Consider the following 24,649-nt stretch of genomic DNA (forward strand, 5'->3'; position numbering starts at 1 on the left):
GCCTGCCCCATTCCGGGGACCCCGGGCCTGCCCCATCCATTGGACTCTGGCCAGCCCCGTGCAGGCAGAGCTGCTGGGACAGGCTGTTCCCACCTTCCCTCTCCCAGTAGTGAGCACAGCCAGGGGTAGAAAACATGCTGAGAACCAAAAATGTACAATTTTTTTCATGGCAGTGCTGGCATCCCCGATAGACCCTGGCCTGGCACAGCCTGAGGAGAGCATCTTTTCTCTCCTGCAGCAGAGGCTGCTCTAGCCCTTCACAAGGAAGTTGGAGGCAAAGGGGTCGACCGCAGATCCTGCCCCTGCTCTTCTGGGGCCTTGTGGTGACAGAACTGGGCCACCAGCCCTCCAAGCACATCAGCCCAGGTTGTGGCCCCACCACCAGGCCATCCACATCCCTCCCTGTGCATGCTGGAATGCACTGCCTCCCACCACCTTCAGTCCGACCGCCTCTGAAAATCAGGTTGTTTTATTTAATGCCTAAAAGGCACCTCCTTTCAGACACCTGTTTTTGAAATGTTTAGTGCTAATGGCCATAACAAGTCTGGGTATCAGAGTGAAATGATTACAGGAAAAATCTGCCTTGTTTCTAACAGAGTAACTCCAGAGCACACGTAAATTCTTCACATTCTTAATGCTTTTACCATATGAAAAATAATGTGTTCTGTGCAATTGATTCCAGTATTTCATTCATTTTTCATCATCTCCTATCTTGGAACATCCCTCTCCCTCTTAACAACATACTTTCCTAGATTTCATGGCAAAGGACATGATCAGCTCCGTGTTGCCATAATATCCTTTGAAGCAGAAAATTGTTTCCAGATTATCTAATGTGGGATGAAAAAAACATCATATTTATGGATTGGTAAAACAGATAGACTTCCAGTTGAGTTTAGTTCCAGGAAGGTTTTGTGATGATTATCTGGGAAAAAAAATGTTTTCATTATTAAGTGTCAAAAATGCTTCATTAAAGTTTTTTAGACTATATTTATCCCTGGGTTTTCGTACTTGTTTTTGTTCCAAATGTTACTGTAGCCTGCACCAGTTTCTTATTTTAAAACTTGTAATAGTGGAAATTCCGTAACGTAGTTCTTGGTTTGAAATTAATTAAGTCAGATTCACTAGTCTTCTCATCATCCTTCAAAATACCTTTCAACATGCAGACAGAAAAGTAAGAAGCGTGCACTGCATTAAATTGCAGTAAGAACACGTCTGCTGGCTGGGGACTGACTGAGCACTCTCTTCTTCCCTGCTTTTGTCTGTTAGCATCTCATTACTTGTTTTGCTGCCCTGTTTTCTCGACCTCTGGGTGTCTCTGAGTCTCTCCTGGCTATGATATCTGTGTGCTATCCCAGGAAACCTCATACATTCCCCGAGTGTGAATGAAATAATTAGCCAGGATAATCCATCTGGCTGCAAGCAGGGCTGGTTACTTGCTTTGTATTGTGTCAGCTTGCTTTTGGGTGCTGTTGGTACCTATGTTTGAGTTTATATGACTATTATTGATGGATGCTATTGCTTTGGCCACCAAACAGCAGCTGCAGCTGGGGTGGCCAGTCTGGCTGCTCCCATGTGCACGGGATGCTGCAGTGGCGATGGATGGGCTGTGCAGCACTCTGAGTCTGTGTCTGAGTTTGTCTGTCCCATCTTCTCTCATCAGTCACTGCTGCTGGTCTTAACCACTTGCTTTTTGAGAAGTTTTGTTACCAGTCATCTTCCAAAACCACAGGCTGCTGTTAGAATTTCCTTCTGCATGTCTCCCCACACACTTAACTGCTGTAATAGAGGGATGCCTTTTCAGAAGGTCACATACTGATGTGTGTCTGTGTTGTGCTGTGTCATTGACGTACTGGCACATGTAAGTAGGCACCTGCGTGAGCAAAAGGCTGGTTTGGAGATGACTGAGGAAGTCCCCTGCTACCTGACTAATATATGCATTTATGCAAACAGACAAACACACAAATGTTAGCCTTCACATCCAAAAAAAAGTTATTGTTCTTGTTTAGTGACCTTTGGTTCCTATGGAAAACACTGAATATACTTACTGTAGTTCTCCATCTGTTTTCTTCTGCTTTTTGGGAATTTCTTGGGATATCTGCATGAAAGAAAATCTGTTTTATTATCATGTTGGCGTACAGTCTGCATTTCATGTCCTGTGCCTCTCTGTCACATTTCTGTCCTTTTCACAGCAGACAGTTGAGACGTCAGGTACAAAGGATTTGGACTGGAAAGTAGTCAGTTTGGACAGATTAAATGCTTCGCAGAAAAAAATCCTGGGTTTCAGGAAAGTAAAAATAGTAACAAGAAGAAGTGTACAGTCTTTAATCCTTTAACCTTAAGTACAGACAAAACGATTGGCCCAGTGTAGGTAAAAGAGAAAATGCATGTAATGCTGAAAATTTTTTTTCACTAGTTCCAAGAGGCCTTAACAAATTGTTTTAGGTGCCTGTCTTGTGAGATCATTAGAAGTTTATTATTTGGTTGTTTGTTTTGTTCTTTTTAGCTAAGCAGATTTTTTAAAATTGTCTGTTACCGTGCAAAAGCTGTCCAAACCAAGATGTGGTAAGCTGCTGCAATAAGGTATATGCAAACTGGTACCCAAGGGCCTTTGCACAAGCTCTGTAGTGTCTTTCCAATCCTGTGGTAATCATTCACCTAGAAAAACAAGTCTGAAAGCAAATATATCTGGCTTTAACAAACGGTTCTCTTGTCTTACAGAGAGAGGATACAAGCCATGGAGAAACAGATTGCCAGTTTAACTGGTCTTGTTCAGTCTGCGCTTTTTAAAGGGCCAAATACAAGTAATAGCAAAGATGCTTCTAGGTAAAAACAGAATTCATCTGTAACGATTTTAGTAATCAATCAACAAAAATATATTTGAATGTAATAGTAAAAAATAAATCCTGAATGCTCAATCATTTTTAAATTTCTTTATCATCTCCATGAGAATGCTAGGCAGAGAGGAAGAATATGCCAAATGATAGATGGAGATTAACTGCATTACTCTTCTTTGTGATAAAAAGAATTAATGTAGCTACATCTCTGTGCTTTCTACTGCTTATACTCCATTCCTTGCTTAACTTATACTAAAAGGTGATTAAAAAAAAAAAACAACTGACAAATTACTGGTGATTTAAATTAAAAATATGTGTGTTAGACAAGGCCATTTAATTTGTTGAATATAAACTTCACTACAGTTTTAATAGCTAGTAAACTAAAATTACAATTTTTCTTATTATTACTTAGTGAGAAGATGATGTTGAAAATTGTGTCCAGCAAGAGCAGCGTTGACACTGCAGGTAAGATAATTCACTTTTAATTTACAACTTACTCAGCTATAAGAATAGCTCTAACATTACAAACATCCCAGCTTATGGAAATGTCAAATTTACTTAAATTTCCATAGCTGTACTGTCAGAACTAAAGTTCTAAGTGCAGGATATGGGAGTTGATCACATGTTTAAGAAGGAATTTCTGACAGGTTGAGATGGTATTTGGAATGAATTTCACATCTGTGCTGAATGGTTTAAATGAGATGCAGAGCCTCTGTATCTGGTGAATTTCCCAGTGACTCATCCTGTCTATAGGGTATATATACATGCATATATATATAGCTGTCATTAACCCTAGATTTGTCCAGATTGCTATAGAAGACTAAATATTTAACTCCTTTTCTTGTCACCTGAACTTTTTTTAAAGTCCCTCTGTCACTAGGATACTATAGATGTAATGACACCGAGAAATTTAGCAGTCAGCAAGACAGCACTTTCCCTAATTAAGCCACGTTGATGTGTTACTAATTATTAGCATGCACCTAAACTGCTCTGAGCAAGCAGCAATTATGAAGCCAGTAGGAGCCTGTCTCGTTTTAGCATCCCACTTGGAGAGCTGTTAAGTGTGTAAAAGATTGAGTTAAGGCCTGTTGTGAAAGAAGATCTCTGTGTGGTTGAAGCTCTTTGTGTATGGGCTGCTGCTGGAGAAGTCCGCAGGGTATGCGTGTGCTTATATGCCTCCTCTTCACCTTTGTCATGTACTGAATGCAAATAAAGGCAGTTCCCTCCTTCCTGGTAGTGCTGTTCCCACAGGGAGGTCTGTGCTCCGGCAGGTAGTAAACCACACACATTTATTAGCAAACCTATTATGCTCCTAACTAGCCTTTCTGTTGGGGCTGTTAGCTCACGTTCAGGATTCCTGTTTGTCTGGAATTGCAGTGTGTCCTCCTAATAGACAGAAACCAAACTAGACCTGGAAGCGATCAACCACATGGAAGAGAGAAAAAGCTAAAGTCTTGGTACTGAAGCTTTGCTCCCAAGTCACTCTCTGGTGCTGTTCCAACTCTTCCCTTCCTGCTGGCCTCTGGATGGGGAGAGGAATACTTAAAGCTTTGAAGAAATAAGTTGTAATTTTTCAGTTGCAGACAATATGATGAAAAGTCTGTCGTTATTCAAAACAGCTGCAAAATGGTCTTAAGATTTTTCCCTATTGCAGTGTCATTACAGACTGAGAATTTATGGCATTTCCCACTTGCACAGGCTTCACCTCATATAAAGCACTTATGAAACCCTCACAACCAGCACATACATTGCCTTGTGTTCCTCTTTGTAGTGCATTGCAAACAGCAGCCTCTCTGCTTTCCCTGTGATGGTACCAGTTCAGACAAATACTTGGTGGGGGGCACTGAGTTGGAGGACCTGATCTAAGTGGGCCCTACTTTGAGGGGGAGTTTGGACTTCCAGAGGTCCCTTAAAACCTAAATTATGTAGTGATTTGTGTGTGCACGTGTGAATGTGCTCTCACTTAAATGAGAAGTGGAATAACATTCTTTGGGAAAACAACCTTACGTAAAGCAAAGGCGGGGCTTCCCTGGGAAGTCATGCCCAGCCCACCAGAATAGCATGGTTCATCTGACCAGCAGCCATTTCCTGACACTGTTGTTCCCAAGTACTCCTTGCTCACATTATCATATGACTGACACATCCCTGAAATTACAACATTACATCTAACAGCTGCGTGTGCAAGCATGGTGGGAGAGATGGAGGGTGGGGAGTGTAATTTGCTGTCGAAGGGATCATCATCTGTCGCTTACTGACAGAGAGATTGGCTTTGTCACATGGCCATGTGCCTGTCCAGCATATGAGTAAGGATTCCAGCATTCAGCTTGTGCTATAAAAGCCTTTCTCATCACTTGGGAGAAGGGGATAGGACAGTTGGAACAGCCATGCAGCCAGCAGCTGCAAGGATCCCTATCAGTGCTATAAAGTATAGTTGTAACTCCAGCACCTGCATCCCTATATCCTGTCCTTCCAACATGACTCAGCCACAAAATTAAATTGTAGCAGGTAAGGAAAACAAGGTGTGATGACCCCAGTATACTACAGTATTGTAACCCACAACAGCTATTATTGAAGACTGCCGTATAAAAGAATAGTCTTTTATAATGGAATATTTTGCTTTTGCACCTAGAATTGCTCAGGACATGGTCCAGTAAGTCAATGCAGTCCAGCTTACTTGAAAATTAGGCGATCTGCCAGAATATGCTACAGAATGTTCCTCCTTTTTTGTGAATCTGCTCGGGTTCAAACATGCTGGCAGGAGCTGGACACTTCTGCTGACCACTGTTTTGTTCTTCAGTTCACCCCAATCTTTATTGAGTATAGCCATTTAGGCAGTCGACTCTCTTACTTTACAATTCCATTTGACAACTGTGCACTGAGATACCAGTTTTAGCAATTTCAAAGACTATTTGAAAGAAAAAGTGGTATAAAATGTTGATTGAACAGTCCTTTCTAGAGCTCTGATAAGCAAAAATGCGAATTGCTTCCCATTTTAAAAAATAAAACAGCTGTGCAAGATAATACTGCCTCATCAATGTTGAACCAACATTGTATTATATAGTATGTGTTCCAATGATAGGACACTTTCATGCAGAAAATAGAGAACTACATCCCTTGGGATGGGAAAGAACCCAAAATTTCTAAACCCTAGATAGCTCTATATAGCTAGATTGTGAATATTCTGGTATGTCATATGAACCAAATTGTTGTTTTTAACATGCTTTTGCTTTGCCAGGCTGTAGAAAGCAGTGGCTTCTTTAGCCCCAAATGTTAAGAACCCTGAAGAAACCCAGCTTTTTCACTGAGGAAAATGAGTCTGTAATGACAATGCTTGTCTGCATCTTTTATTGCTTTAGGCTCAGTTCTTTCATGGGGGATGGGTTCAAAGAGCAGTAACCCTCCACAGACTGGCTATATCTCTTCTGCTAATGTTAGGAGAAATGCCATGACTGAACCCTTATAAAGATCTTCAGTTCCTGAAATGCAAATGGCATCAAGGAACTCTTCACTTAGAAACAATATGTAATTCTAAAACCAAACCATACTAGTAAGAGTCCCCGTGAGATTGCTAACAAATATTCTGAGAAATACTCACATACTCTCTTTTCTGTCATATTTTTGTCCATCATCTGGAGATTCATTGATAGACTAAATCCTGGATTAATTTATTAAATTGGGATCAGTTGTTTCATGGATTAGCGGAAAAAGCAGTAACTTTTTCCTAGTTGTTGCCTTGTTAGAAGAGGAAGGAGGACATTTCAGTATTCCCTGAGAAGGGGATCAGGGAGTACAACTTTCTGTGCTAACACCACCAATGCAAAACAAGAGGAAGATGGCAGCAGGGAGAAGTATTACAAACATAGGGCTCAGATTTGACTCCTTGCTCTTTGTGAACTTGTCTGTGCATATCTGTGTGCCTTTTTCACATGCATGACTCTTGCTGTGATGACCTGTGAATTAAATCACTGTCCATATCTGCTTGCTTATCTCAGATTCAAGGACAGATCATGCTAATCTTAGAACTCTGTCATCATTTGCAGATAAAATATGATCCCGAATTCATGAATTCATTCTGGATCAATGAGGTGAAGTGGCACCCTAATGTATATATAGAATATTTTACTCTCTTAAGAGTGATTTAGTAGCATCTATTTACTGTCACGTCTTCCCAAATAATGCTTGAAAATATTGTGGCTCTTTAATAAGATTAGTAATTGTGAAGAAACATTGCTAGTTGTCTTCTGATGGCCTTTTGTCCCAACCTGCTTCAAAATAAAATCTTAGCATTTTAGGAAAAAAAAAAAACCAACTGGAAAATAGAAGGAGAGCAGTGTCTTTACAAGCATAGCAAAAGTCAAGTGTCAGGGAGTAGAAGTCATGTTCCTTACCCCCTGAGCACACAGCAAACCTTTCCTCTTTCTGCACATCAGTTCTCTCTGTGCTCTAAAATGGCAGCTTAGTTCATTAGCCTTTGTAAAAAAAGTTAACTTTTTTTTGTTTGTCCAGAGTATTAGGAAATTATGGTGGAAGGTTGAATTTCCCTTACCTAGCTCAAGAAGGGGTTTATTTAAAAACCCAAGAGCCAATGCTGTTTCTTTCCCTTTAATCCATCTGGCCTCACATCTAATCGCAAAGCTATAGCCTGGGACTATTTCCAAAAGTGAGCTACACTCCCTAGATGAAACAGCCCCTCATTCAGCTGCCTTTTTATTCTTTCTTGATGAAAATATGTATATCTGAGAAATCAGCTGCTGATCATTATTGCTCACTCGGTGTCTTGTGTTTCACACCCCCTGGAGTTAGCAGTCCCAGTGCATGTTTCACAGGCTCTGAGCACACCCTGCAGCAGGGACACTGTGGCAGCCAAGAACACCTAATGGCGAAAAGAGGTGGCTGAGGCAGCAGTGGAGGAGGAAAGCTGCTTTGTAGGGAGTTGGAGACATTTATTGCTTACAGAAGCAGATCACAGGCAATCTACACTAAAAGGAAAGCAGGCACCCCTTCCTGAGAAAATATGTGAATTGACTGGGGTCCAGCATGGGGGGAGGGACTGGTGGGGTCTGATTCATGCCTTGGCTGCCTCTTCACAGGGTCGGGGGCTGAGGTTTTGGAGCTTTTGCTAGAGGCAAAGAACAGCAGAAAGGTAGATGTGCTTTCAAAAATAGTCCAGATTTGTGGCTAGGGATCAGAACTCTTGGAGGCTTATCCACATTTTTCAGACTCTCTGGTGGTTTCTGTCTGTAAGGTTTATGAACTAAATACCATTTTCTTAAAAAAAAAAAAAGGCAAAAAATAGTGCATGTGGGAGGGAAATAGATGCTTGACTGTAGGAGAAACTGCAGTGTACATATAGACAGATAAGTATTAGCCTATATTAGACTGAAGCATGGAGTGTGTACGTAACGGCAGAAAACAAGGACTGTTTATTTCTTGAGTGTTGCTTTCTGTTAAGGAGCTCTTTGAAAGTCAAGAGAGCATTGAATCATACTGGAGTATAGCAAAGATGTGCAGCAGCTTGCTCTGCAGTGTAATGACAAGTGCTGTTGTTTGAAGCACCAAGCAGATCTAGCTGGAGTACGTTTAGGGAGGGTATAGCATTACAACAGCCTGTACCAAGCTAGAAGAGCATGTCTCCAGAAGCCCATGGCATGGCACACTGTATGTAGCATGGATCCAGCCAGAGGGGCCTGGATTGCAAATGAAGGTGAAGTAACAAACATGATTCTTAAAAACCTTTTTTTAAAATAAGAATAGGCCAGTGTAATTTCCATCCTTTCAGAATGCTTCCCCCAGATGAATTTTGTAAAAGCTGTGTTTGAGGTATCCACACCTGTTGGAAAAGGAATAACAGTGTGTTGTTATGCTGAGCTGTACTTACTCAGGCACGTTTGGAGGAATGGTTGAAAAGACTACGAGGGATGAGAGCATGGGGAGAGAACTTCCTAGTCTTGGAGTCATACTCATTCCAGTCAGAAGATGTGTAATGCACTTTAGTGCACTGAAAATTTGACTTCAGCAGGCAAAGCTCACAACACTGGTTTTTGTTTGATTTCATTAAACTTGATAGAATGTGTGCCTGTGGTAACAAATGATGACCAAAATCCCTGTGCAGATCCATTGATGAGCTATTTTCTGTTTCCTCAGTTTGTTTTTTTTTAATCATAGAGAAGAAAGACATTGAAGTAGGGAATGACCTAATCATAGAATAGAATCATGGAATTATTTAGTTTGGAAAAGACCTTCCAGATCAACCAGTCCAACCATTAACCTAACACTGCCAAGCCCACAACGAAGCCAGGTCCCTAAGCGCCACATCTACATATCTTTTAAATACCTTCAGGGATGGTGACTCAACCACTTCCCTGGGCAGCCTCTTCCAATGCTTGACAACCCTTTTGGTGAAGAAATTTTTCCTAATATTAAATCTCCCTGGGTGTAACTTCAGGCCATTTCCTTTTGTCCTGTCATTTATTACCTGGGAGAAGAGACCAATTCCCTTCCAACCTCCTACCAACTGCCTTTCAGGCAGCTGTAGAGAGCAATAAGGACCTTGAAACTCCTTTTTTTCCAGACTGAACACCTCGAGATCCCTCAGCTGCTCCTCATCAGGCTTGTGCTCCAGACCCTTCACCAGCTTTGCTGCCCTTCTCTGGACATGCTCCAGCACCTCAATGTCTTCCTCGTAGTGAGGGGCTGTTAACTCAATAGTTCAGGGAGCAGCAGCCATCTGAGCCATTTGAGATCAAGGCATAAGGTGGATTTGGCAGTGTGATGAGAAGAGTTTGCAGGACTACCTAGTACTGGACTTAAAAAATGAAATTTGTTGCACTGACAGTCTGTCATTTTGTCTGCTGGGGGAATAAGGGGGGAAGGGACACATTAGAAAAAAAATTGAAGAATATGGGTGTGCAAGAGCAAATTGCGATAAGGAGCTGACATTTCTATTAGCTGATGAGCTGGAATTTGCTTGTTTTCTCTAAACACAGCTTCTTCCCAGGTACTTGGGACTGGAAAGAACAAGCTTGGCATTGTTGCTGTGTAGAGGAAAAGCATTCTTTAACAAAGAAAGTTTTGTGAGGACAATGATCATTATTTTCAGTGTGGTTTGGCTCGTTTCCTTTTGTTATGCTGTATTCCTTTCTGGCAGACTAAAAGGGAGTGGGGTCAATGCAACATGGCTGGAGAGCCTCTGCCACACCATCATTCCATTTCTCTGGTTTTATATGGTTGCTGCTGGAGATAACCTGCTAGAAATAATGCAGTTGTCCTTTAAGCAGTGAAGCAAGATTCTCTATAGAATCTTTTCTCCATATTTGGCAGCTTGGCTGAATCCCTCTCCTGTGATGATTAGTCAACGAATGTGCAGTTCAGGAGTCCTATGAATGAATTTGCATCAACTTGGTCTCAGACATCTCCTGGGAGGACAGTCCTGAAGTTACTTTCAGAACCAATTTGATTTGCTGCTGTTTTGTGTAATCAGCAGTTATAACTTATTATCCCATCTCCACTACATGTGGTAGAAAGCAGTCCTGGGGTAATGCAGGGCTCTGATAGAACTGAGGTTCCAGCACAAATACACTGATACTGTGCAGGCTTCCCTCAAAATATATTGGATAAGGAGGTGCCAGTCCCTTGATAAGTCTGAGCATTGGCATCTGTCATTTTGTTTTCTCATCCATCTAGGTGAAATACGTGTAGATTCAGTGGGCAGAGGAAGGATCATGTGTGCACCTTCTCTGCTGTGAGCTCAACCTGTACTGCTGCTTATTGCAGGTGCTGCCAGCATATCTGGGGGGAAGAATGCACTGGCAACTGTGGAGTCAGCTGTGATCCACCATCCTGCTGGAGCCCCAGCAATGCAAGTCAGCCTGCATGATATGAAACGCAACGTGTCGGATCTGCGGCTGCAGCTGCATCAGATGAAGCAGCTACAGGTATGATTATCTGGATGATGCTGGGAAAAAAGGTGGGTTGTCAGCAAATGCCTCCTTACTCCCTCCCTCTCTCTCATTTTCTCTCTTTTAGCTTTTGTACAAGTGAGTCTCAGTAGCAGAGTTCTAGCAAAGGGCAGACCCGAGTACTACGGATACAAAAGCTTGCATAGTCCTCGAGGCGTGAGAATTAGCTCAGTTAAACTACTGCTGCTCAGATATTGAGAAAAAAATTCATTTCTAGCTTTTTTTGGATGACTCTAGACATTACAGCACTATTTCTATTATAATAATACCAAGTCTGTGATTACAGTTTGGACCCTGCTATGCTATGTGCTGTATAAACATGTCAAAAGAACCATGTTCCTGCTCCATACTGTTTACAGTTGAGACAGATTTTAAGTCCCTGAATAAACAACTTTGATGTCAGGAAACCCAAATGTAGCTGAGGATCAGTAGATATGCATCCTGTCCTGTATTTACAGAATCTAGACAAATAGCCAGCTTGAACAGTAAGAAAAAAAGGTGTTTCAAATGTTGCTGCAAAGGTTTGTTGTGGCCTACTTACATTCACATTTTAGCCATACCTTCCTAATGCACATCAACACCTCAAAACCTTCAAGAAACAATACAACGAATGAAGAGTTAACAAAAACAGCATGTTGGCACATACAGTCATGCTGCAAATATAAATATATGCTGTTCATCTCAGACACTGTGAAAATAAGCATATGCAGCTGTACAGGTCTTCAGCCCTTCACTTAATTGGAAACTGAAGAGCACTGTGTATCATCTCAGAAGATGGAAAAGAAGGCAGAGCACTTTCTTGTAAGACAAAGTGGGCAGCAGGGGAAGTTTCAATACTCTGCCAGTCCTCCTTGCCCAGAAAGTGACATCACATGTTTGGTATCTTACAGCTGCAGCTACTGCTTTTATAGCCAGGGTGATTTTGAATGGTACTATGTCAATCACATTTGATTTGCTGATGAATTTTAGAACAAAATAATGATAATACAAATCAGAATTCAGAGCATGTTTTACCTTCACCTCCTTATCTAAAGGAAATTGAAAGATGAGCCAGTCGTAGAGCAAATGAGCAGAAGGGTGAGGTAAACATCGGTATAGGAAAATGTGTCTGACTGAAGGTCCTGTGACCTGTGAAGGTCCTGTGCCCTGTTTGCTGGGAGTGAAGAGATGGCAGAATGTGTTTGATGCAAAGAGTTGGGTCAGGTGACTTGTGTCTGTGATACAGCTCCCAAGTATTTAAATTTTCAGTTTAGGATGAGTATGTTCCAAATGTCCCTTTCAAAAGCTGTTCTCAGCAGTGCTGCTTACATGCCAGCCATCGTGTTCCCCATCTAATTTCAAGGCACTGGCATGGGATCTCTGCCCTGGCACATTGTGTATAAGCGCATATTCTTCCACATTTGTGGTGCAAACCACTGCAGCCCTTCTGTCCTTCTCAACGCCATGTGCCAAATGCAGCTCTTGGCAAATGCCTGCGGTCTGGCTCCCAGCTGCGCTCAGCATGTGGCCTTGGAAAGCGGGAATGGAGGCTGCAGTGCTGCTTGGAGGCAGGGAGTGCATCCTTCTCACAGGGCTGCTCACCAAGGGGGTGGCATTTCCCCAGCTGCGCTTTGTCTCCACGGCCCTGCCCAGGGCAGAAGCCTTGCTTTTGATCAGACGTAACATTGTCACGCAGGAGCGAAGAAATTTCTACCATCTGCACAAATCAATGCTGCCAGGGAAGTCTTGAGAAGGAAAAAGGACATATCCCGAGTGTGCTCATTAACTCTGGCTGGCTTCCCTTAATTCAGAAATTATAGCAAACTTGGTGCATTGAGCTAATAGGAAGTTGAGAAATTTTGATAGTTGGAAGAACCTGTAGCTCAAGGGAAACTTTGGTATGTTACACATAAATTCCATTCATGACAGTTTAAACATTCCTGAATTATTTTGAAAAAAAGCTCACAGTTTGTAGGACAGCAGGTGAAACAGGCAGTGTTTTAAACTGAAGAGTGTTGAAATATCACATTTTTAATGAAATATTCTGTGCTGTGTTTTTTCAAAAATAATTATGGGTAAAAGAGAAAAAGTATTTTTCTGGTTTCCCAGATTGTTTTCATTTTATATTTGACAGTGCTTCATATTTTTCAATTTCACTGTTTTTCCTGGGCTGGCAGTCAGTTTGTTCCTGTTTGTGTGAATTTTTTGTACACTGACAGACTGGAAGAAATACTTCAAAAAAATGAAAAAAAAAATTGCACAGGCACAAAATTTGGAAGGATAACTAAGAAACAGGAACAGGACATAAAACTGTGTGTAATAATGTCTATTGTTTAATTTTCAATTGATGTTACCACCGTAAGTTCATACTAATTTTCTTACTAGAATCGGAGAAATACATGATATCCATTCATTCATGTATCCATTGTTTGTGCTGGCAAAATCTTCTTTTTCAACCATATCCAGCAGCAGTGGATCCAGATGTATTGATTCATACACCAGATAAACATATGTTACAAGATGCCACCAAAAAGTCGAGACTCAGTCTGTGGTTGGGTTTTGAACAGAGATTCTTAGCACACAAACATTTCCCTCATGGCTGTTGCTAGGGACTGTATACACTTCTTGCTACTACACTTGCATGTTCTAAGTGCTCTGATTTTCAGAGACATTCAGGACAGACTAGTTTCATGGTGCTGTGGAGTTTTCCTCATTGCCAGAGATAGGCTGTAACCCAACCTTTGTCCTGGATGGATGTGCTACTGATAAGAATTGAGCCCATGAGTTTAGTTGTTCATTCTGTGCTCCCAGATAATGAGAACTCTTAGTAGCAGGTTTGAACCAAGCCTTAGAGTACATGTACATGGTATATATCATTAGCCATTATATGTACATTGGATTTTTTGGTCTTTTCCTTCTTTTCTTTAATTGAACTCATTTTAAGGGAACACAGAGATGATAAATGTTCACCATTAGGAACGTGTATGCATGCATGCTTTTCCTTCACTCAGTGCACCGTTTGCAGGGAAATGAGCGCTGAAGAAAGGACAGAAAATGTAATAACAACACTGTCATAAGTGGTATATGATACTCAGTCTCGCAAGTGTAACTTTGAATTAGAAATTCTAACACATTTTGAGCTGCATTATAGAACTGGAGACACTACCTTTAATCAGTGTATGGTAACTTCAGGAACTAGGTACTTAGATTCTACAGAGGTCTTGAGCTGCCGGGAGCTAGGTCCTGTTTGTGGCTGGGCTCTGTAGTTCATGGGGAGGTGGGTGGCCCAGAAGCCTCTCCTAGAAGGGCCTGGGAGGCTCCCACTGGGCAGGTCATGCTTCTCTCCTAATGAGGAACAGGGTTGTGAACTAATACTTGGTTTTTTAGTTACCTGTCTCATAGGTAATAATTGGTTCAAAGTGAACTAGCTAGTTATCAGATTATTCTTGAAGTGGGTGCCAGAGGCAGAGCTGGGGTACTTGTGTGAGAGCAGTGATGAATAATGGCTGGAACACTAGATGAAGAAGAGGGACAAGGAAGGTATCTGGAGAGATTAGTGACGCTGGAAGTGAGACCCAAGGGTAAAGAATGTATGAGAAGATGCTGGAATTCTAAAAAAGCATGTTAAATTTGTTTCTGTTTGATTACTGCTTGCAGTTACAAGTTAAGTTAACTCTAATTAGCAAGAAATTGCCATTTGGTGGTGACAGGAAAGCCTGCATTGCTTTTCCTTACTTTTGGGCGCTTGCCTTTGGAACTTCAGTACTGTTTTAAGAAAGTTTCTTTTCAAGTATGAATGTCTAAGATTGTTCATTTGGCTTGTTTTCAAGTAAGCTTATAGTACAAAAGGTTCTACTGTGTGGAACCAGAATAACTGTGGCAGATCCATAAAACATCTTCTGCTTGAGGTGGTGGAGTAACCAACAGAGGTGGTCAGAGGGGCAAGTGGAGTGTGCACTTAGCCAGGGAATCTCATATCTGATACTGCTGGCAGAAGAAAGGTAAGAATCAAGTTCAGTTCCAGAACATGGAGGTGAATGTAGTGGCCAGAGACTGCCTTCTCCTTCTCAGCCACAGCTCTTCTCCTGTGCTCCTGCTCTGTCTCATGCTGTCGTTTGTCTTCTGACTGCCACAATTGCTCCTTTCCCACAGTTTTCTTTTGTCTCTCTGAACCCATATGTACATCTTCCTTCTCACCTTGTGTCCCTATTCCCCAAGCATGAACAAACCCAGGTTTTCCATAACTAGCCGAGTATTGCATGAATTTTCATAGAAATACCAAAACCATTTCTTTGATACCAACATGAGTCATTTCCCAGATTTCAAGAGCTCACTCCAAACACTGAGGTTTGGGAGTCCTCAACATACAAGCTTTTTTTGAAATCTTGCTGTGTTACATTTTTATTCCCTATTCTCATTATCAGAAATAGATGAACTTTTATGACTGAAACTTCCTGGTATTGTTCAAGCACTTCATAAATGGAGGTGACAAGCACCTTCGCTGTACACATCACCACAACAAATACAGATCCCCTACATACCTCCATAATAGGAAAAAACCTGTGCCTGCCATTTCACAACCACACACACTCACACATACTCAGTTTTGCTATTAGTGGAAGTCCCTGTTACCAGCTGAGGAACATCAAGGACTTAAATTCTGGACACCTAAAGACTTACGTCTAACTCTGTTACTGACCTTCTCACTGACCTCGGATCAGTTGTTCAACATATCCTAACTCACTTCCATGTGTCAAATTTCCCCACGTTTTAAAGAGCTGTGAATAAGTTGTATGACTGAAGTGTTACATGCTCATTCACTCATTTATTCATTCATTTAGGTTTTCCTACTTGAAAATATGACATGATGAAAGAGGTGTGTATCTCAGATAGTTGTGCTGGCCTTGCAGTAAGAGATTTTAACTTATCAAATCTGAACATTAATTCCATAATGGTGAAAAATACACATATGCACTGTCTTCAAAATAATCCAGATATTATTTATATATTTCTGTGATGTTGAAATGTTTTTCAGCTTCATTTTTTCACTAGCTCCTAACACTTCTCTTCAGCTGAGTTTTGAGCTAACTCTTCCTGCTTGTCACAGCTTTTCACAGACACACACACACACACACACACATTTGCAGTGAGGTGTTACCCTCCCTCTCATTGCAGTTGTGTAGCTGGAGAAGAGAGTCAGGCACAGGGACTGAAGAGTCAGGAGTGGGGAGCTGAGTTTGTTTCTCTCATGCCCATACTGGTTGGAAAGAATTGTCTCAGCAAAGAATTTTTTTGTTGTTGATTCTCATGAATTTTCATAAATCAATTTTAAAGACATCTTGCTACAGTATACTGTCTTGTAGGTAACCCATTTTTGTGATTCTTCCTATTAGGTCATGGGTTTATTTTGTGTTTTAAATGTGGTTTGGCTGTTAAGCCTGGATGTTAAGACAGATGACAGTTCAAGTGCTAGTTTTAAGATGGGAATTTTGTCCCCCAATTAACACAGGTGCTTATTAAAATTTTACCGTATGAGATAGCTTCTGGTCTAACAGAGTAGTGTTTATGTTGCCTGTATGCTAAAACTGTGACTAGGTGGAGTCCTGCTTACCACTTTGAATCTTGTGATTTACGTAACAGACTTAAACAGGTTTGGTTTGTGTGAGCGTGGGTCTGCTCCAGGGCTACCCACAGAAGAGTACAGCCTGGTTTGCCTTCTTACCTGTGTTTTGCTCTGTGAGCTTAGTATCAGCAACACAATTAATGCTTTAGTTACTTAACATCAAGTTAAGACAAGAAAGAAGGTGTGACTTGCAGCTCTCAGAAAACTACCATATTATAAAGGGGGGAGTTTCTGGTGGGTAGAAGGAGGTTTTATGTATTGCAGATGAGCTGTATGCCTCTACCAAATTACACCACATGTTACAGTCCTTCCTCTGCCACTTGAGAGACTGAAAATTTCCATTCTGAAAACAGCAGTGCATTCCAGCCATGACATTAATGTGTGGGATTATCCACTAGGCACGTATGGGCAGTGAGATGCATAAGCTTGCACGATACATGCAAAGTGGAAGTCAAGCATCCGGCATTCTCATAAGGCGTAATTAATTCTTGATTCAAGTTGAACCAAGCAGAAAAAAGGGGCCACAATCCTCGCAGAAGTTATGCATTGAAGGTGATGTACTGATCCCAACATCTTTGGCTTATCAGTTTGAAACTGGAAGCTGTATATATACATGGAATAATGTTTATAGGTACAGCTAAAGAGGGAAAGAAGGTAAAAACACTCACTCACTGTAGGGTGGTATTTATCCCAACCTTCTGAGCTCTGCAATGTATTCTGTTGCCAGGGATGTCAGTCAGGCAGGAAAAATTGAAGTTGATTTCTTTTGTGCAACAGCTGCAGAACCAGGAGATGCTGAGGGCAATGGTGAAGAAAGCAGAGCTAGAAATCAATGGCAAAGTGATTGAAACAGTGAAGAGGCTTGAAGATCCTGTGCAGCGACAGCGCAACCTGGTGGAACAAGAAAGGCAGAAGTACCTCAACGAGGAAGAAAAGATTGTAAAGAAGTTATGGTGGGTTGAGAAACCTCTTCAAATTTATTGCTTTTGCCTGTCTTTTTCTTCCATGAAGTAGACACTTCTACCACTGTCTTCAGGTGAACTGCATCTGTATATGCTGTATTAGCTATGCTTCCTTGATGTGTATCACACTGGCTATAAACCTGTATCTTTTAGTATTCAACTCACTGGTCCTGGCTGGGAGTCCTTCTCCACACTGGGTAAGTCCCACCAGTACCAAGAGTTTCAGCCTCTTCAGAAGTCCCCTGTAAAGGGACAGATGACTGTAAGGACTGTGCCCACCCCTGTATTCTGGAAGCCTCCCCCTACCCTAGTTCTCCCCTTCAGCCTTATGTATTTTGCTTTAGGGAGGGAGGGAGGAATTTCCTCGAGAACAAAGGGATGCAAAGGAAGGTAATGAGTTTGGCTTTAAGTACGAAAATCAGGTTTCAATAGTAAATGCTTTGGCTAGTGCATGGGAGAGGTAGGGGAAGCTCTAATAGAGCACTGGACTTTAATGACAGTCAGTAATGCCAATCCTTGTCTAAAATGTACTCACTGAGATTTCCAGCCACTTAACTGTACTTTTTGTTGTTGTTGTTGTGTAAAGGCCTTTTGGAAGATTCTGGGGTTTTTTCCCCAGAACTTTGGCCCACCAGGACTGGTGGGATCAAGTTGTTTGGTTTAGTCTGTGTTTAGTCAGGAGGAGGCAAGATAAAGCTGAAATTAATAAACTATTTAACTAATTCTAACACTCGCATTTGTAAGATGTTATATAACTAATTATTTTTCATCACTGCCTTTCTTTCACACCTGAAGAGTTGCTCCATAATGGAGAAAAAATTTCTAGTCAGCTTGTTGTTGGAAACTGTGATTGAAGAGGCATAGAGTACAGTTATTGACAGCTGAAGAGTTGTCAGATTAAAACTTTTTGTAATTAAAAAGGTGCATCTGTAATGGCAAGGTTGGATGTTACTAGGGGAGAGTACTGTGAAGAAAGGGTGAACGTGCAGTAACAGTCCATGCTAGTGTAGGTAATCCTCTCAGCTGGTTTGTAATCCTAAGCAATGACCTTCCTGTTCCTCACTTTACTCCTGTGTACCTCATTGCCAAGTTCCTAGGTTGTCTGTTCTCTGTGGAAAGAACAATTTGTGTGATGGCTGTTTATGGCATTGCCTCATTAAATGGATACAGAGTGAGGTCAAGTGCCAGTGGCATTTGCTGTTACAGCTGCTCATTAAGGATATGACTCGGATTGCAATATGGTTCTGTTTTATCAGGTTTTGGAATTTTTCCTTTCACAGAGTTTCTGCTACTTCTGTGCTACTGCATTTGTTAAAGCTATAGGAAAATGTAAATCATTCAAATGTTAGGTTACCCCTTTTAGAGACATACTGGAAACAAACATTTATTTTTCATCAGTTGTGTCCAATGAGATTCCTTTGTCGTGTATTTGCTCATTTGCAGGGTCAGAGCCTGAAAGAAAAGCACATCTGACAACAATAATTTCAGCAGCTGATGGCTGTTAATAGTAGAGAGCATACAGCACAAAATTACACATCAAATGTCACTGTATTGAGAAAAAGGTTAATATTCTGTATAGGCATTTACAACTAAACTGATCCCACTGCAGATGTACAAATGAATGCAAAGCCACCGGGCACAAAAATTGCCATTTTTTAGGATTTCAACTGTCACACTCTTGATCTTTCCTAAATCAGTAGACTGTCTTCATGTGAGACAATGGAGCCTAAGGATTACTGCAATACTTACAAAAGTGCATTTACTACTCTGAGGTGGTAAATGTTATCTTAAAAAGTCCTTTCTGCAACTGAAGATTATTGCTTGAACATGGAGGTTGGACCAGATGACCCACTGTGGTGCCTTCCAACCTTACCCATTCTGTGATTCTGTGAAATAAGGAAATAAGCATATTGGGAGTTCCATGTTGTAAACAACAGAAATGTTGGTGTACATTTCAGAGTAAGCTTTCTGTTTAGCAGAAAGCTTGCTCAACAGATTCATAATGGTGCCTACAGAAGTGTACCCATGTGTGTCACAACTGTAGCAGGATTACAGTTCAGAGATACCTAATGAAATCTGTTAAACATAGTGTTTATGTACTCTTTTAACAGTGAAATACACACTCAGAATTGAATGTGTAGGTTTTTTCTATCTAGTCTTTTGACTCAACAATAGAGATGTTATATATAGCACTTGTAGATACTAGATTTAAGATTTACCAGGCCAAGGACAAATTACAATGCTATGACACATTGACTAATGAAGTAATTGTGTCATAACAAGCATCTTAGAGGTGTGACCACTCTATGTTGTAGATTTTAAGCACTTTAATAGAAGGGGTTTATAAGCACAGTATATAAATTATAGCCACATCCAATCTGTTTAATTGGATGCGATCCACAGTAAGTTACAATTTATACTTTGTTAGAAAAAGTAGCAGATTTTTCATAATAATAAACATGCTCCATGAAAACAAAACTGCACTTAGCAATCTTGGAGAACTACTAGTAGCAGATACTTGGGAAAGGATATCAGAAGACTCTTGGTTTTGTATCTTTCATCTGTCAATCAATCCCCAAACTCATAAATGATGCACAGCAGAATATTCACCCTCACCATGCTAGTCATTACGTTACAGACACTCCCCCACTCCCTTTCTACTCCCTTTTCCCCCACTCATGCCTTTTCCAGCCTGAGAAGTCTTAGTCTGCTTAGTTAACCTTCTTCTAGAAGCCTTTCCATACATTTCATCATCCTGTTGCCTTTCTCTATGCCCTTTCTAACTCTGGTGTACAACTGTGAGAGGGGGATGAGGAGATATAGGAGAGCCCTACAACAGCTTTGTTGGATGCAGGCACACTGTGACCTCACGCATGGTGTGACCTCCCTGTCCTCATGTTCCACAGGAGCTTTACATTAAAAATCCAACATCTCACTCACAATGGATGATTATCAGATCATCACTGTGTATAAAACCTTAGGGTTTTGGGAGGTTATTGGTTTTAGGTAGGGTTGATTTTGGTTTTATTTCTCCTCATGAGCACACCTTACATATATTAGGAGTTAATTTAATCTTTGGTGTTTTCCTGGTCAGTTAGTATCAGATGGTCCATCTGCAGTCCTCTGCAGCCACCTTTCATTTGCATTTCCCTGAATAATATGATAGCCTTTTGAGATTTGTTTTTTTTTGTTATATTATTCATCCTCTTTTCAAATTATTTATAGTATGTTGAAAAGCCCTAGCAGTGATCCCTGTGGAAACCACCAGGAAAGTACATTCATTGAGTTAGCTGTTCATTGATCCCTTATCTTTACTTCAGTGCTTTATCCATGAGAGAATTTCCTCTCTCGTCCCATGGCAACTTTGCATTCTTGAAAGCTTTTCCTCAAACACCTTGCTGAAAGCCTTTTGGGCTATACTTTGTCCCCAAACTTCCATTGTTTCTTCGTGGATTTGTGAGACCTTCATTTTACACAAACCATGTTAATTCCTACCTAACACAGCATATTTATCTGTTGTTCATTGATTCTTTATTGTTTATTCTTTATTTTGATATCTGTCCATTACCAGTCTAAGTGTCAGTCTCACCAGAGTACAGTTCCCTGGATATCCCCATACCATTTAAAAAATGTATTTGTATCATTTATGACACTTTCCACTGATCTGGTGCCAAAGCAATTTTAATCAAGAAGTTTGATGCTTAGCGTTAGTAGTTCAGCTGTTTCAGCCTCAAGTTGCTATAGAACTCCAGGGCAAATACCATCTGGTCTAGGTGATTTGTTACCATTAATTTTGTCAGTTTGTTTTGTAACCTGTTCTACTGATACAGCAGTCTGAGGCAGATCCTCTGAGGGTTTTTTTGCCTAAAGAAAGATCTTAGCATAGGAGTTGCCTCGGCTTCCCCATGTAGAACATAGATGCAGAAAAATCATTTACGTTATATTAGCCTTCTGAAACGGCATTAATGTCCATGTCTTGCTAATTTGCTCAGGCCAATCTATAAAGCCAAGTGTTTTCCCCAGTGAGAGAAAAGAAATTCTGGAGACCAATGAATCTGTTTCAGGCTTTGGGTCCTAAGGGATGAAGTTTCTTTTCCCTTGCAGTTAGCCACATGAAGCAGTGTAATATGGTATCCCCTGGGTAATTTCAGGATCAGTTGTCTTGTTTGATAATATGTGGAATCAAAGGGGTTTGTGATGACCCTTCCATTTCTGCTTAAAGGGGAAAGTGGGCCACAGTCAGCTACCTGCAAGTCCTTCTTTCATCCCTACATTTCAAACAAGCATAAACCTACCAAAACGTTGTAATCTCGTTCTGTTTTCCTTTCTCTTCTTTCCACACATGAACAAATTTAAGTGTCTTTCTTTATATTTTTTGTTGCCTGGTAGATGCCAATATCTGAGAAGCCGCTTTTTCAGTGCAGACCTACAAAAGGGAGGAGGGATACCCTGTGATCCCCGAAGCAGCACTGCCTAGCCTCAGTGCCAATAGCAGGGCATAAAGACTAGGGAGGATGCATGACTGCAGAGCCCCGTGCTGTAGAGCAGGAGCCTTTGTGTTATAATGAGTGACAGAAGGCCAGATTCTTTTTCCAGGTCCTTGCTAGAGTGTGTCTGTGCCCTTTATTGCAAAGGCAGCCAGAGACAGTAGGTATTTACATTATAGCGGCCTTTTGCACTGGAAAAATACCCTTAGAAATGTTCCCTTGCTGCCATCGTGTGGTCCAATGGATTGTTTCCTGCAAGTCTGCTTGTGCTAGTGGGAACTGGGACTCCCCCGGCTTTCTGAAGGCAGAGCCTTTGGGAGAAGTGTTCTTAAAGTGGGACCGGGATCATTTACCTCCACTTGTTTGTGATCGGTTCAGGCACAAATTGTGATTCTCAATTCAAAATAATGTTTTAGTTTCTAAACTTCTTGGTCTTTGGATTGAAATGAACTCTTTGCTGTGCATGCCTAATGTTCAGATGCTGATCCTGTTTCTGTTTCTCTGTGTATGAGAAATACCATTGCATTGCCATGGATTGTTCTGTGGGACTGTGCTTCTGATCTAAACTGACCTACATGTACAGTAGTGCTGAAAGGAATTTCCTTTAGTTTTATCCCATTACTGGCCACCTGCTTTTTTTCCGCATGTCACTGGGATGGGTCTGGGAAATGGCTGGCTTTGCGTGGCAGTGCCAGGGAAATACGTGGAAATGCAAGACTTGCAGATGGTGCAGATGGCAGGCTTCTCCCACCCCTTTCATGGCAATCATCTTGTACCTTGGTTCTCTTACAGCAGTTGCAAAACTGATCCCTGATGGATGCAGGAAATGAGGCCTAAGATTAGGTTCAAACAAGTAACTGATTTGTCAGTTCAGAGTTTCCATTGTTTTCTGTCTGCAATTAAACTGCTTCCTAGAATATTCCTGTGAGTAAATTTGATATCTTAATAGAAGTGAATTTCTCTTAGATATTCAGGAGATGATCTTTCTAACGTATTTGCATGGGTGTTTGTATAGTTGCACATAAGGCATCTCAGGGTTGGGGTTTTTTTGAGAAAATTTTATGTATCTGTATGGAAACCTCAGCTAAAGCAATGTTGTCTCAAGTTTTAATAGAAAGAAGTGGCTCCTCCCCAAATGAAAACAGAGTTTATGTGTCTGAAGTATTGAAAAATTTTCCATGAAGTACAGAAAGATTGGAAAAAATATTGGGAAAGGTGAGAAGGAAGCACCAGATGAAGCTGGAGGAAGCACAGAATGGCAGTGGTTGGAAAAACATCCAAAGTGATTCATTCTTGCATCCAAGCACTGAGCAGGAGCTGCACACAGTGCACACTTGCTGTTTCAGTCTGGCTATTCATGGAAACAGGATCCTGTATCCTGCCTAGCAGTGCCCAATAGATAAACAAGATTGTGTCAAAGGGCCTTTGGTGCCAGTTTTTGGGTTGTTCTTAACTGTTGGGCATGTCATCAGCAATGAGAAAACACAAGGTGTAAACCAGTACTGGATATAGTGGCACAGTGTTTCTGTACCCTTGGAGCATTTGCATCCCCAGAGGGCTGCTGGCTGTTCCGTGTGTTTTACCACCCCACCTGCCCTTTGTAGCACAGCTGCCCGGAGGTCAAGACGCTCTACGCATCTGCAGCCTGTCACAGAAAGCAATGACTTGAGCAAGTTACAAGCCTGTTCTTATGCTGTGAGTGTCCAGCATTTTCACCTCCCCTCTTGGTATCCTGTGGTTTGTTCAGCCTGTGGTGTCAGATTTAAAGGTGCCCCACTTGACGTTTACGGTTTAGTTTACTCCGTTCATTTACATATATTTGCTTGCAGTGTGAAAGTCCTGCTTAAATTTTCTGTCCATGTTATTTCTTTTGCCAGTGAGCTGGAGACATTTGTTGAAGACCTGAAGAAGGACTCTGCTGCTTCCAGCAAGACAGTTACACTGAAAGATGTTGAAGATGGAGCCTTTCTTTTGCGTCAGGTGGGAGAAGCTGTTGCTACCCTGAAAGGTATGTACTTTCCTTTTTACTTTTGTTTCTTTTCTTTTAACCACAGAGAACAGTTTTGCCTTTGATCTGGAGGCATTAACGTCTACTTCCAAAAAGATTTAAAGCTGGGATTAGGGAATTCACTGCATGACCCCTGGAGACAGATAGACATTCAAGTAATTGACATTCCCCCAACTGTCTGTTACTGCCCAGGGCTTTTATAATTTCCTCTTCAGCTTCACAATTGTTTTCTTTGCAGGAGAGTTCCCAACCCTGCAAAATAAAATGCGTGCTATCCTGCGGATTGAGGTAGAAGCTGTGAGGTTCCTAAAGGAAGAACCACACAAGCTGGACAGCCTGCTGAAACGTGTACGCAGCATGACCGATGTCCTTACCATGCTCAGGAGGTGACTTTTTTTCCTTTTTTCTTCAAGCTTAAAGGATTTCCTCAAGCAGGGCTGGAACAGCTTTTGGGTTTGTTTTCTCCTCCTCGCCCCTGGCAAGTCTGAGAAATTCAGCTTGTTTATAGGTTATTCCTGGAGCCCTCTCAAGGGAAATCAGATTAGTCTTTCCAGTGCTCTGTGCAGTGAGTCCATTCTGACCAACAGCCTCAGTCACTGAGATCTTACAATTGAGACTAGATGCCTCTCAAGCTAGCACTTCCATATTTGGGAAGTACCTGGATGAGAAAACTTACAGTGGCAACAGTCTGAGCTAATTAACTTTAGGTATTTACAGCAATTTAAGCTAACAGAAACATTCTCTGACACTGAAAGTTTCATCTCTTTTACTGTAACAGTAAGAAAAAAATAGGGAAAG

General features: G+C 41.3%; 1 protein-coding gene across 15 annotated transcripts in view; it reads left to right on the plus strand.

The window, feature by feature from the left end:
- Positions 1-24,649, plus strand: part of KIAA1217 (KIAA1217 ortholog) — a 366,907-nt gene that overhangs the window by 323,186 nt on the left and 19,072 nt on the right. For 11 of the 15 annotated variants that reach the window (XM_017741429.1, XM_017741426.1, XM_017741424.1 and 8 more), the window contains 6 exons: positions 2,719-2,823; positions 3,247-3,299; positions 10,608-10,768; positions 17,172-17,347; positions 23,721-23,851; positions 24,090-24,237. In XM_017741429.1, coding sequence (XP_017596918.1) covers positions 2,719-2,823; positions 3,247-3,299; positions 10,608-10,768; positions 17,172-17,347; positions 23,721-23,851; positions 24,090-24,237 — 774 coding nt within the window. The remainder of the gene's footprint in view (positions 1-2,718; positions 2,824-3,246; positions 3,300-10,607; positions 10,769-17,171; positions 17,348-23,720; positions 23,852-24,089; positions 24,238-24,649) is intronic. The other 4 variants (XM_017741427.1, XM_017741436.1, XM_017741431.1 and 1 more) reach the window with 1 other exon arrangement.

The sequence above is a fragment of the Corvus brachyrhynchos genome, unplaced genomic scaffold (genome assembly GCF_000691975.1).
Source record: "Corvus brachyrhynchos isolate BGI_N302 unplaced genomic scaffold, ASM69197v1 scaffold167, whole genome shotgun sequence".
In the NCBI taxonomy this organism is placed as follows: Eukaryota; Metazoa; Chordata; class Aves; order Passeriformes; family Corvidae; genus Corvus; species Corvus brachyrhynchos.